General features: G+C 36.7%; 1 protein-coding gene across 4 annotated transcripts in view; it reads left to right on the top strand.

Moving 5' to 3' along the window:
* SBF2 (SET binding factor 2) overlaps nucleotides 1–13,984 on the top strand; it is a 555,796-nt gene that overhangs the window by 468,606 nt on the left and 73,206 nt on the right. For all 4 annotated transcript variants that reach the window (XM_037026339.2, XM_037026341.2, XM_037026338.2 and 1 more), the window contains 5 exons: nucleotides 5,960–6,130; nucleotides 8,017–8,279; nucleotides 10,707–10,879; nucleotides 11,693–11,766; nucleotides 13,262–13,457. In XM_037026339.2, the coding sequence (XP_036882234.2) occupies nucleotides 5,960–6,130; nucleotides 8,017–8,279; nucleotides 10,707–10,879; nucleotides 11,693–11,766; nucleotides 13,262–13,457 (877 nt within the window). The remainder of the gene's footprint in view (nucleotides 1–5,959; nucleotides 6,131–8,016; nucleotides 8,280–10,706; nucleotides 10,880–11,692; nucleotides 11,767–13,261; nucleotides 13,458–13,984) is intronic.

The following is a 13,984-nucleotide window of genomic DNA, read 5'->3' as shown; positions in this document are numbered from 1 at the left end:
CTTCATTTATAAGCGCATTATATTAACCACTTGAATGTCAGCATAATATCCTTTGTGTTAATAATGTACCATCATTTGCCCAACTGTTCTTCTCTGTAGTTAGACATTAAAATTGCTGACTCTGGAAGGGGGTATAACTATTAAAGATAATGCCATAATATACATTTTTGTTAAGCTTTTAGGCTAGTTGTAAGTACACACAGTGAGAACTCTGACTCACCAAACTCCTCCATTTCCTGGGCCATGACCCACTGATCCATGTCCTCTTCTTCTCCTTTTGCACTTACACCTCAGACAAAGCACCTTGTTACACATCTACTAGTCTTTTTTGCTGATTATGTTCTGTCAGTCAGGCCCTTTTTCCTCCTAGTTACAGTGCTATTATAAACAACCTTATTAGGTTCATCGGTCATCACATATGGAGTTCTTGTCTCTCCATATAGATGATAAGCACTTTGTAAACAGTGATCCCGTAGTGCTTGGTATTGAGTTAATAAAAAACTGAAGTTTCCAGTAAACATTTTTTATGGGTAGTTTTTTTGGTTTGTTTCAAAACAGGTTAAAGAATAGTTAAATATGTCTAAAAATCCATGAGTTCATAAAAATATGAATAAAAAATAAAACTAATTGATCATCTATGGTAGATGCTAGAAAACAACTCATTGTTTTTAAAACTGAAAATGAAGGGGAAAAATTATGTACTTATCCTGCTTTCTAATACAAACCATATATTTGGGCCACCAAATAGTTTATGAGGAGGGGAAGTTTCTCATTGCAGAAATATTCCAGCTAATAAGTGTGGAAATGATGCTAGAATGAGCATATCACTCACTATTATGCCTAATGATTAATGAATCTAGGTATTGCTCATCAGCAGCCTTTGACATCATAAAAAGAAAGACAATTAGATGTGCCTCTTGTGGTAGTTTGTGCATGAAGTATTCTTGCCAAACAATCAAGCCTGAATTGAATCAAACCTGTGCAGATCCAACTACCAGTTTGCGGGAAATACAGAAAACAAAAATAGATATATATGTCACATGACACCACCAGGGAGCATTGAGCAAGTACCAGACTGATGGAAACTCTAAGAGACAAATGATCCAGTTTTTTCAATAAATAGATTGCAAGTAGAGGAGAAAAAGAGAGAAAGAAAGACAAATAGATAGCAGAGGAACCTAGGATTAAAACTGACCTCAGAGATATATAAACTAATGGCAACATATGGACCTTATTTGAGTCCTTTCTGAGTCAAATAACGGTAAAAACAAGGGGAAAAAAAAGAAAACTTAACATTTATAAGATGATTAAAAATTTTAATATTTACTAGGTATTTGATATTAAAGAATTATGTTAATTTTTTTAATAGTAGATTTGCAAAAAATCTGCATGGAATTATTTCTCATTGGAAAAATAACCAATGTACTATAACTAAAAATGCTTATTGGTACAGATAACAATGGGACTATCATATTTCTTAGGTCCTTCTCAAGTATTTCCAGACACTATTAAATGGTACTAAAACCAGTAACCAAAGTCCATAGTTGACATGTGTGATTATATTTGTGAATCATTTTTTATAATACGAAAAAGTTGGAAACAATACAAACGTCCATTAACAGAAACAAGGAAATGCTGTATGTTCATACAGTGGAATTCCATACAATAGTTAAATTGTATAATGATTAAGAAACTAGATTCTGTAGGTCAGCTATCTGTGTTTGAATCCCAGCTCTGGTTTCAGTATTCCTGACAGTGTTCTATTGGACAAGTTACTTGACTCCTCTGTGCCTCAGTTTCTTCACCTCTAAAACAGGGATAATAATAGTACTTACCTCAGTGGATCATAAGATTGCTGTGAGGACTAAGTAAGTTGATAAATATACATGGTGAAAGCTCAACACAAGTTAGTTAGAATAATAATTTCTCACAATCACCTCCTTTTAATTGATTGGATTACTCACCATTCTGTTAATTCCACTGAGTAATGAACACAGTAACCTAAATAATCATTGTTTTGGGACCACTCTTTCTGCCCCTTCTGAGTTATGTGTTTACAAAGAGCCAGTTGTGTTTTGTCCCAACTAATTACATTGTTTAGTTAAATATTACATGAATCAATGAAATATAAATTGTATACTTTGAAAAACATCAATAAGGGATAAAATGAAACCTGCAATATAATCCCTTTTATTCTTTATAGAGATATAAAGGTATAAAAACATAAATGGGAATGAAAATATCTAATTCAGGATCATTGTTACCTCTAGATAAGAGGGAAATGAGATCAAGAGGATACACAGGTTTCAACCAAATCTATAATGTTGTATGCCCATTGTTTTGAAAAAAAAGCACAAAGCAAATATGTTTAAGATTTGATAAGTACAGGTGTTGTATTTATCAAAATACAACAAAAAAATACACTTTTCCTATTCTGTCTTCCTTTTATTTGTCTCTCAAGGCTAAATTAAACATTTCAAAGTTCATAGAAAATACTCAGAAATTAATTCTTAAAGTGACTTAGTACCTGAACTTGGTCAGGCCAGTGTAGAATCAGAAAAAGACTGGTTGGCACCGTCCCTGAACTATGCATTGAGTTACACTTGTACTTCAGTGTCCAGAACTGTATAGAAAATACCTGGCTATTTAAATGGTGAATCTTTGTATTCTGCATTATTCTTTAAGACCATTACATATTTATACAATCAGTCCTGCCAGCTAGCCTTTTTCTTTGAAATCTGGCTTCCCTCTGGTCTCCCTCACTGGAGCCTTGGACCTGGAGAGCAAACATGTCTAGTCAGACAGGCCTTCGACAGGCCCCTCACACTGGCATCTTAACCTTTCCTTTGACCAACTAGTCTCTGAGAGATTTGTGTCCATTTATTTGCATTTTAATTTGGCCTTCTGGTTGCTGAGGCCCCTGAGTTTATTCTCCATATCCTGTCCCATGCTGGGTTTCCTTTGAATGTTTTGTGGAAAATGAATGGCATTGCTTAATCTAGTACCTTCAGGGCTATTTTTTCTAGATAAAGAAGGAAGTCAACACATTCTTAAACATCTCATAAAATTGCATGGCAAACATCACTTGTTTCTTTAGGACAGAATTATTAAAGTCATTATAAAATGTAAAGTAAATATTATTGCCAAAATTGAAGGGCAAGAGAGAGATGTCATTTGACAGCAGCACTCCCTACCACCACGGATACCACCACCCTCAAACCCTCAGTGTGGATTGAGTCTCATCTTCATGCAAATCAAAGTCCATGTAGCGGGAATATGGGCCAGTTTGAGAAACCATCTTAGGAAAGTTTTTCTTCAAACCAAAGTACTGATTAGAAACAAAAGTTTTAGTTTTATCCACAGGTGTATATCTTCTCTATTTACTCAAACTATTACCACACAGGATATATTGAATCTGAGACTCTCTGAACAGTCTCATGCCATCTTTCTCTAGATAATTATGTTACAGTTTAGTTTTGTGTAGTGCCTTAATTTTTGTATCATACAGAAATGATATTGAGTAATAGAAAACCTTATTTCTATTCCCTTCTCTTCTACCCATCTTGTGGTGTGACCTTGGGCAAATCCAATCTCAAATATACAGTGAAGACATGCAGTATTCAGTTTACCACGCACTTTCTAACCCAGCCAGACTACACAGCACCATTTTTGCAATTCCTAGCTAAAGCCCTAATGGAAGGTAGACAGAATAAGGTGCTACTGCCCTCTGCTGGTCTTGAGCACTCACCTGCCCATCAGCACAATGGCCTTGCCCATCCTAACAATGAGGTACACAGTACAGTCCCCCTTACTTGTGGTTAAGAAAAACATAGCAGAAAACCACAAAGAAAGGAGGCAAATTTCGTGTTTGGAAAATAATAATATTTGAAGTATTTAGGAATGAATGATTTCTTACGCACATATCAGATGCCATAGCCACTTGTGACTGTCTTGCCACCAGAAAGTGTTTATCCTCTAATCCCTTCACCTTGCTCTAAATCTCACCTAATAACCAGGCTGTGAGTTCTGCCCTTTGGGTCACTGTCACTCTATTTTACAACATTTTTCTGCCTTGGAATATAAACATTCCACTTTTGCTCAGAAGACTTAGGGAAGTGATTGCATATTCACTTTTAGTTTGTGAATAAACAGAAAGATAATAACTGATACGTGCCAATGAAAGTGGATATGCAGCATCAATCAGTAGGAAAAATGCCGAAAGAGAAACGCAGGGCTTCATTATACTCTCAGATTCCTGTAGAGCTCCTTCAAGTTGTAATAAGAGGTTAATAATTAATAATAACATTGTTGATGAGTTGATAATCCTGAAAGTGCTTTATATGAGAACCTGATGAGGATTTGCTAAAAGCTCAGTTTTTCTGAGCTCATGTATGTTAATGTAACTTTAGAACTCCAGACTTTTAAGAACTGCTTATTCATTACACTGCATTTGTAAGAAATGGTACTGCTTCTGACTATACTCCTGGGAAAGGCAGTTGAAAATTATGCTTTTATCTTGTTTGAATTGATGCCTGTGCATTGCTACTTAAGCCATTGTTAGTCCTTAGAGTGCCTAGGGGCAAAAAAAAATGTGCAACCCACATTCCAAGTATCTTCAAGCAGAGTCTAGAAGAAACATGTGATTCACAGTGTCTGTGGTTTCTGCTTACATATTCATAGAACCACACACATTTTATCCACATTTTCTTATAGGTAGGTAGTATCTGTGATTTAAATGACCTGAAAGCATTATGAAGACCAACAATGATCCTTTTGCAGCTTCCCCTTGGGGAACTCCTGTGTTTTGCTTCATTGTCAGTCCCAATTTAAGAATACATAGTCCTATTTTGAAAGGGACTTGCACATGGGATGCAGAAATACACAGACCCTTATAGGCAAGATCACAGCCACCCACTTCCAACTACATAAGTACTACATTTCATGGTAAGCATGGTGCCTATTCATTCCAGTTATTTGTTTAGTCTGTTCTAAACCAAGAAGGAAATTAGCATGTATTGAGCATATAATTCACTTTGGGCTTGAAACTTAGTTCTACAATTTACACAATCGCTACATGGCCCTGGGCAATCACTTAAACCTCCCTAAACTGTTATTTCCTCTTCTTGAAATTGGTGATAATAATGTGCATCTTTCAAGATTTTTAGTATTAAATTAGATATGTAAATGTTTACGAAGTGCCTCAAATGCCTGGAGTTAATTTTCCTTCCCTCTGTTACTAATCACCAAGTAAGATTTACTCCTACTGTGAAGCCCCGCGGGAAGTCCTGCAGAGGAGGGTTTGGTTTGAGACTACCTTCTCATGCCCAGACTTAGCTACCAGAAAATGCCCTTGATGCCTAACAGAGTCTGCTAGGGAGGATGTGAGCCAGGCAGCTCAGTAGCGAGGTAAAGGACTAGAGTGAGCAGTAGGAAAGGTTCAAGTCCTCTTGAGTCCCAAATTCATGATATGCCCTCATTCTGTAAGTAAGGCCAAATTGTAGGCTCACTCACATTTCAACTAGTGCCCCCCCCAACAAAAATGCACTCTAAAACCTAGTAGAAGAAACTTTAAATTGAGCTTTATATGTTTAAGTTGTAATGGATTTTATTATATGTCCTAATTATAATAAGAGGTACCAACTCTACAGTGCCTTCTGTGTGCACAGTACACTTCTAGTTGCTTTTCTTATATTCTCTAATCCATATAATAAATTTGATTTTTTAGCTGTTGCTAAGATGTCCATTTTAATAAAGTGACTGAGACCGTAAAGGATTTTATAGCAAGCCCAAAGTTTGCAGTCAAAAATGAGTACGTTGATGATTGTTAAGCTTATGCTGCTCTAAGATTTGTTTAGATAAGTCCTTTGATCACATCTGTGGTTAACTGTGGCGCCTGTAACTTTCTGAACCGTCATGACTCGGTCAGCCCCATGGTGACGTGTACTGTGTGTTCTCACAGAAACTGGCGCCCGGAGTCAGCCAGTTTGCTTACACCTGTGTGCAGGACCACCCCATTTGGACGAATCAGCAATTCTGGGAGACAACCTTTTACAGTGCAGTGCAAGAACAGGTTCGTTCCCTGTATCTCTCAGCCAAGGAAGACAATCATGCCTCATATCTGAAGCAAAAGGTAAGAGAAGAGAAGTCCTTGTGTGGGGCTGGGATCCGGGCTTCAAGGAAAGCTTCTCAGATATTCCCAGTGCAGAAGGAAATCCAGCCACTTCCTACCAGCGTGTTTGGGGTTTACTTTAAGGAGCCTCATGGTGAGCATCTTTCTTCTGTTGATTTCTGACATTATCTGTTTCATAATAACTTCTTAATATAATTTCTTAGTACTAGAATCATTTTATTATATTTTAATAAATAAGAATTCACTGGAAATAATTACAAGAAGTTGAACAGAAAGAACAAATCTAAAATAGCTAGGCAGACATCATTGTGCAGTTAACTTCTTGAAGAAATGCCAAAGTTAATTGACTCTAAATGTAAATTCAGTAGCTCTGTTCAAAAGTATACCAGCAATAAATTTTGGTCTTTTTTTAGGAGTACTCTATGTTTTCCAATATTTTTAAATAAAGAAAATTGTTTTTAATTTGAAAAAAATAATTTACATTTTCCTGAAATTTTGAAATGTTTTTCACTAGTTGCCTAGTCTTAGCCAATTCACTTTACTTCTCTGTGACTTATTTCCTCATTGGTAAAATGAGTTGATATGATACTTGTAAGACTTCAATGTCTAATACAAGTAAAGGGGACTGAAGAATGCCTGGCACATAGTAAATAATGAATGTTAGAAATTATCCTCATCAATTGAGCTTAAAGCAGCATTAAAGGCTGATTATCATAGTTGGTTCACCTTAAGAGTAATTTTTAAGTATATGTGCTGGGCTCATACATTGCCGCTGATCCTTTCCATCATCCTTCATTTTAAATTGTCCTTACATTATGTGAGATAAATAAGCCTAGATATCTAATAGAAACTACATAGTAGTATTCAAATACTTCTATACCTCATGTAATTTTAAACATATTATTGGTCTGTTATTGAAACATTAATAACAAATAGCACATCTGGAGTTAATCTGATATTTCAAATTATTATTGTACATTGTTAGTGTAAATTATTTGCTTTATTAAATTTAAAACTTAGATCTTTCTTTCAAAACACCAAATCCCTAACTTGGGTTAGAGTTATCCCGTTAGGGTTATTATATGTCCTAATTGTAATAAGATGCAAAAAATTGTAGCAGATGCAAAGACTATTAGTTTGGGGTAATGTGCCAGAAATAATTGTACTGGTGGGATGCTTTTGATGGTTTTTTAAGCAGCTGTAATTTACATTGGTATATCTCAAAGGCATTTTTAGAGCAAACATATGTCACTGCTTCTGAGTCCTCTGTTCTAAAGAAGTTTGTCTGTGAGCCCCAGGTTACTTACAAGTGAGACTAGAAATTCCAACTCCATAAACTATCAAGCTCTACACAGCTGTGGATTACTGTTACTGTTTAACTCTTCAGTCTATCAGGACACCCAATCCCATGGTCACCTGTATACTTATGTGGGGCTAATATTTAACTCCCACATTTACAAGAAACTCTAGCTCTGTTTTTTGTGACTTTGACTGTTCTATCTCCTTCTCCCAAAGAGCAAAAGAAAAGAAATGTCAGAGTATGAGTAAGTGCTACTAGAGCATTCGTTCCTGAACATTTATAGGTACTTTGAGTCAATAACGTGCTGTTAATTGGTAGCTTGAAAGGACTGGAGCCATAGAGATAAAGAAATGCAGTGAAATGTTAACAGTGAGAAGCATGTCCATCGTGTCCTTCGGTTTGTCACACAGTTCCCCTCAAGGCCTGACGGGGCTGGGAAAGTAAGACTAGGTCTTGTTCCATTGCTGTTGTAATGTTCATGTTTTCATTTTTGGTGACAGGTATTTAATAGATGAATTATTAAAACTTCTATATTTTTTGAAGTTCACATGAAGTGATGAATTGGGTTGTGTTGTTTTATTTTTAGGATAAGCTTCCAGATAACCAGTATCAGAAGAAGACAGCAATGGGCCTGGCAGCTGAGCAGCTCCGCATTTGGCCTACTCTGAGCAAATCAGCTCAGCAGGAGCTGGTGCAGCATGAGGAAAGCACTGTCTTCAGTCAGGCCATTCACTTTGCGAACCTCATGGTCAACCTGCTGGTTCCACTAGATACAAGTAAAAACAAGCTTCTAAGAACATCGGCACCAGGAGACTGGGAGAGTGGGAGCAATAGCATTGTCACTAACAGGTGCTGGAATGTGGGCACACAGAGACCCTCCTATTCGTAGTTGAATAGAGAATATAGAATATTTCGGGCAAATATTGCTGTATATACTTTAAGCATTTGCCTACCTTCAGACTTGCTCATCTCTTCTCTATTGAAAGATCTTCACTTCACCAACTATTCTTAACCACCTTCCATACTTGCTTCTCTTTCATGACCTAATTTTTCAAATGTCTTACCCACTATTGATCCAGTCCTTCAGTCACTGTCTGCCATACCAATTTATAAAAAACACTCTGGAAAAATACCAATGAACTCATTGACCAAGTGATTATTTGTTTCCCTGACCTCCTTTTCTTCAGCTTATGCATTGCATTTGCCTATAATCATGTCACCGTGCCTTGCTCTCAACCCTACAGTGACTTCTCACACCCTGAGAATAAAAGCCATGGACTATGAGGCCTCATAGGATCTGGCCCCATTGCTCTGACCTTATTTCCTATCACTCCCATCAGCTGTCTGGTCTACCTGCTAATGCTAATCCTCAAACACTCGAAGCATGAAACTACTTACAGAGCCTCTGTACTTGTCCTTCCTGTAATCTGGAATACTCTCCCTGAAATAGCCACAAAGAATCACTCCCTCACTTCATTTAGTTCTTTGCTCAAATGTCACCTATCCAGAGAGGCCTTTCTTACTTTCCTCTCTTAAGTAGTACATCCATCACTGTGTTTCCTACATTGCATTTTTTTCTGTCATTACATTTTTTACAACCTGATTTATTTTCACATATTTGCTTATTACTATTATTATTCATTGCTATACCCACAGATGTTTGCACATAGTAGGTGCTCAATAAATATTTGGTTGAACAAATGATTAAGTGATTGAATAAATGAACTGCTCACCCAACAGTAGTAAAATTCTATCATTTTAGGTCTTCAGTGATGCTGAAACATCCTGGTAGTTCTTCCAGCTCTCATAAATTCTTCTCAGGCTCCTTCAGGCAGCATCTCATCTCTTTCCATTCTCTGTCCCTCTTCTAAGTTCTCATATTCTTCTAGAAAGATCATCTACAAGCCTACATCTCTGGCCCCAGCCTGTCCATCTCCCTATCCCGGGTACTTCATTATTGTCAAGACTTGACAGCTTCTGGTCTTCCAAGCTAGATAACTTGAAGTCAGCATTTTGTACTATACAGTCAACTGCACAGATCTCTTATTTCTTCCTATGTAGGCTTATTTTATGTAAACAACCTAGCTCAGGCCCTCATCATTTCAAACAGTAATTATTACAAAAGTCTCTTAAGTTGTTTAACTTTTTATTCCTCCTTTATTCAGTTACCCACCCTCCTGCTAGAAAAATCTTCCTGAAATGATATTTCAGTCACATGCCTTTAATGCTTATAATCTCACAGGACTCTCTCTCATCAATTCTAGACTCTTGCTTAATTGTTAAAGTCTTCCTTAATCTGTCCCAGCTATATCTCCCTCTATCAGTCAAGTTGATCTCCATCCTGACCTAATAACTATACTTTCCTTTTCTTTTAAAGTTGTCAGTACTCTCTCAAAGTGTACATAGTGAGTGACTAAGGCACCTAAGTTTTTTAATGCTTTGGGATGATGTGATTGCCATATTCACTGCTTAACTTTACCTTAATATTGATCCAGCTAATGTGCTTGGATTTGGAGGAAAGAGAACTAAATTGGTTAGAGAAGGCAAACAAGTCTTTTCCATGATTAGAAGGCAGAGGAGGCAGGAGTATTTGTTGAAGAGTGGGAACTGAATAAGCACAAGACAAGGACTGAGCTTTCACCTCCACTCCATTTCAAATATATTCCCTTCTCTTGTATGATTTTATCACCTATAGAAGATTGATGGCTTCAAAGTGGCAAAACAGTTGTGATTCACTCATTGACTCAGAGAAAGATAAATATTGGCAAGAGAATCGTTCATAGGATAGTTTGGTTCTTCCACTTGGAAGACAATGCTGTTTGGTGGAAAAAGTTCTTTTATTTGCCTACCAGGGAACATGTTCCCAGCTGCCAGAGGCCAAAGATAGCCATAGTACTCGGTCTGGCTTTTTGTGGTAATTAACTTGGAAGGACAAGTGTTCTTAGAAAGTTCAAGTATCAGAATATAAATTAAAGAGTTCCTTTTTGCCTTATTTTCTGTGGTTCCTAAGTTTTTAGGAGAATTACAGAAGATATTCTTTACAAAAAGAAATCTGGGTCGAAAAGACAATGACTGACATTAGCTTCCAAATGTAGGCAAGTAGAATATCATATTTCACCACTATCACTTATAGAGGAGTCATGGAGTTAAGTGAGCCTTCTGTTTGAGTATAAATCTCTTTGAGCAAATTTAAGTTGCTGTGGAAATTGACAGTGATGTAGAAATCATTTGTTACATTTGAGTACTGACCATGATTTCTTGCCTTGACTTTCTTAGTATTGCAGGAAGTGTAGCTGAAAGCTATGATACAGAAAGTGGGTTTGAAGATTCAGAGAATAATGACATTGCCAATTCTGTTGTGCGTTTCATTACCCGATTTATTGACAAAGTTTGTACAGAAAGTGGAGTTACTCAGGATCATATCAAGAGCCTTCACTGCATGATACCAGGTAATCATTTTGCAGGTAGTAGAGAACCAGAATATTGGATATAATTGAATAACAGTTGTCCTTGTGTGTCTACTTCTTTCTAGCATAACACCTGTAATACTTGTCTTCCATGTAGTTCAGCCATGCTGTTTATTTAAATTGTAGTAAAATATGTATAACATAAAATTTGCCGTTTTAAACTATTTTTAAATGTAAAATTCAGTGGCATCAATTACATTCACAATGTTGTGTACCATCACCACTGTTTATTACCAAAACTTTTTCATCACCCCAGACTCCCTATAACCATTAAGCAATAACTCCTCATTCTCCACCCTGCAGTTCCTGGTAATCACTGATCTACTTTGTATCTTTATGAATTTGCCTATTCTAGATGTTGCACGTAAGTGAAATTATATAATATATGTCCTTCTGTGTCTGGCTTATTTCACTTAACATAATCTTTTCAAGGTTCATACATGTGTAGCTGATCTCAGAACTTCGTTCCTCTTTATGGCTGAATAATATTTATTGTATGAATGTACCACATTTTGTTCATCCAGTCAGCCCTTGATGCACACTTGGGTTGTTTCTACCTCCTGGTTATTATGTACAGCACTACTATGAATATTCACGTGCAAGTATCTGATTGAGATTTTTTTTTTCAGTCTTTTGGGTACATACGTAGGAGTGATATTGTGGGGTGATATGGTAATTTTGTTTAAATTTTGAATACCCACCAAACTATGATTAGTTTTTAATTCTAAAATATCCAGAATTTGTTTTAATTCTGCTTTTATACTCTTTCATTTTGAATACTGTAACTCATCCTAGGAATTGTAGCTATGCACATTGAGACCCTAGAAGCAGTGCATCGAGAGAGTCGAAGACTTCCACCTATACAAAAGGTAATTATTCCAGACAGCATGCTTTCAGGGTAAAACATCTCTTTTTAAAAACAGAAACAATAGACTGTTGTGCCCCAAAAAGTACATTCTTCTAACTTTTTAGAGACCAGCTCTAGTTTAATGATACATTAAACTTTCAGAGGAGTTTATCATGTACTCATAAAAAGGATACTGAATTAGACTAGTAGATTCACCAAAGGAGCAATAATAACCTCTTGTTGAGTCTGCTTTTATAGGCAGGCCTATAATTAATTATGAACATTCTCGCTTCCAAGCCCAAACCAAGATTTTATGCTCTGCCTACTTCCAGAAAAAAGGACTTAAGGCAATTTCCATAGAAATATCAGGTTGCTGAATCTGTATATATTACAAGCATACATCACAAGCATCTGGAAAGTCTATTAAAAACTGAGAGCCCTGAACCACACCACATCATCCTGAAGTAGAGTACCCTGGGCCTTGGCCTGGGAATCTGTACTTTAACATCACCTCCCAAGTGATGGTTTTGCAGCTAGTCTGGCACCAGTCAGTGGATTAGGGTTCAGGACCCTCTTACCTATATAATAGAACTATTAAAAATAAATTCAAAGGAAAAATCAGAAGTCAGATGGACAGGAAAAATAATTTTATAAGAAATGTGAGACACAGTATGCATTATACTTTGGCTTTACACTTAACTCTGAGCTTCCTAGAGCCAACAAAAAGAATACTACTGACTTACATAGTTTTTATTGCTTAGTAAAAAAACAAGCACATCTGGTCTTCAGGAGAGATGGATTTTTTTTTCTAGCATTGGTATCTTCAAAAGAGTATATCATATAGTTCCTTATTTCCCAAAATGTGTAAATATTTATTACTTGGCCATTTATTGTGTTGCTTTTCAATAAAGTCCAAGAAGGATGGGTCTTTTTAAAGATCCACTCATTTTTTTTTTTTTTTGCTATCTATAAAAGTAACAGCCCTCTTCCTATAAAACTGAAGCATTAAAGAAATACACCTTGTACAAAGTGAAAGTCCTCCATGGTTCTCCCACCCTACCCACCTCCACCCTTAGCCATGATAGCACTGCCTTTAACAGTTCAGTTCATAGTTTCACAATTTTTTTTCCTTTTCAGAAAAAGGAATCATAATATGCATACTGGTTTGCAACTTCCTTTTTTTACTTAACAATGTATTCTGGGTATCCTTCTATGTCAACACCTAGATCCATGTCTTTTTTTATCATGGTGGCAAAATGATCCATTGAATAGGTATTTCAAACATTTTAGTAATTTCCAATGATTTTCCTGTTAATAAGTAATGCTGCAAAGAATCTGGATTCTTTGCATTTGGATGCAGAAACATCATTTCTGCCTCTTCCCAAATGTGTTTTTTCATTTTGACTACCTGGCAAGTCTGGCTCAAGTTTTTTATATCTGTAACTGAAAAGATAACCTTGGTCCAAGGGTTGGAAACCCCACAAGAATGGTGTTTAAAATACTTTCTCTGTTGTTAGCCCAAGATTCTTAGACCTGTGCTACTGCCAGGAGAGGAGATTGTTTGTGAAGGTCTTCGAGTCCTGCTGGATCCCGACGGAAGAGAAGAAGCCACTGGCGGCCTTCTCGGAGGCCCTCAGCTCCTGCCAGCTGAAGGAGCCTTGTTCCTCACCACATACAGAATTCTGTTCAGAGGGACTCCTCATGACCAGCTAGGTATGGCCCATATTATGCCATCAGAACCTGGTTATCTATGTGTTACATGAGGTTTTGATCCCATCTGTGTACAGTGAATTGCAGATCATTTCAAAGTAATCCTTTTGCCACACAGGTATTTTTTAGGATATTCCTGTCAATCAAAGCTAATGATAATTTGGATTATAGATACATACTTGAAGAAGCATAGGTTTCTTCCAAAAAATAAATCAAGGGTTCATTCACTGCAATAATCATAATTTCATGAGACAGCATATTGTGACCTAGGAATATTCACAGTGTCTAGTGGCTAACAGTGTGCCCTGCTGATTGGCCCCACCTTTCTGAGTCCTGCAGGTAAGGCTAAGGTCTTTGAGATGCATGATCCCTTTTGTGGAAGAATGTGCTATAAGCATCACAGGGTTGTACAGTACTAACTAACCCCATTTCCCTCTTAGCAGTTAACTTCTCTTCGAGTCACTAAGCTCCCTCAACTTCTATTTCTGATTTCTACTGTATGCAATCTTCTGTGTTAGAAAGGAATAACA

The sequence above is a fragment of the Manis javanica genome, chromosome 11 (assembly GCF_040802235.1).
Source record: "Manis javanica isolate MJ-LG chromosome 11, MJ_LKY, whole genome shotgun sequence".
Taxonomy (NCBI): Eukaryota; Metazoa; Chordata; class Mammalia; order Pholidota; family Manidae; genus Manis; species Manis javanica.
The sequence above is the reverse complement of the archived record's forward strand: the minus strand, read 5'-3'. Positions and strand labels throughout refer to the sequence as shown.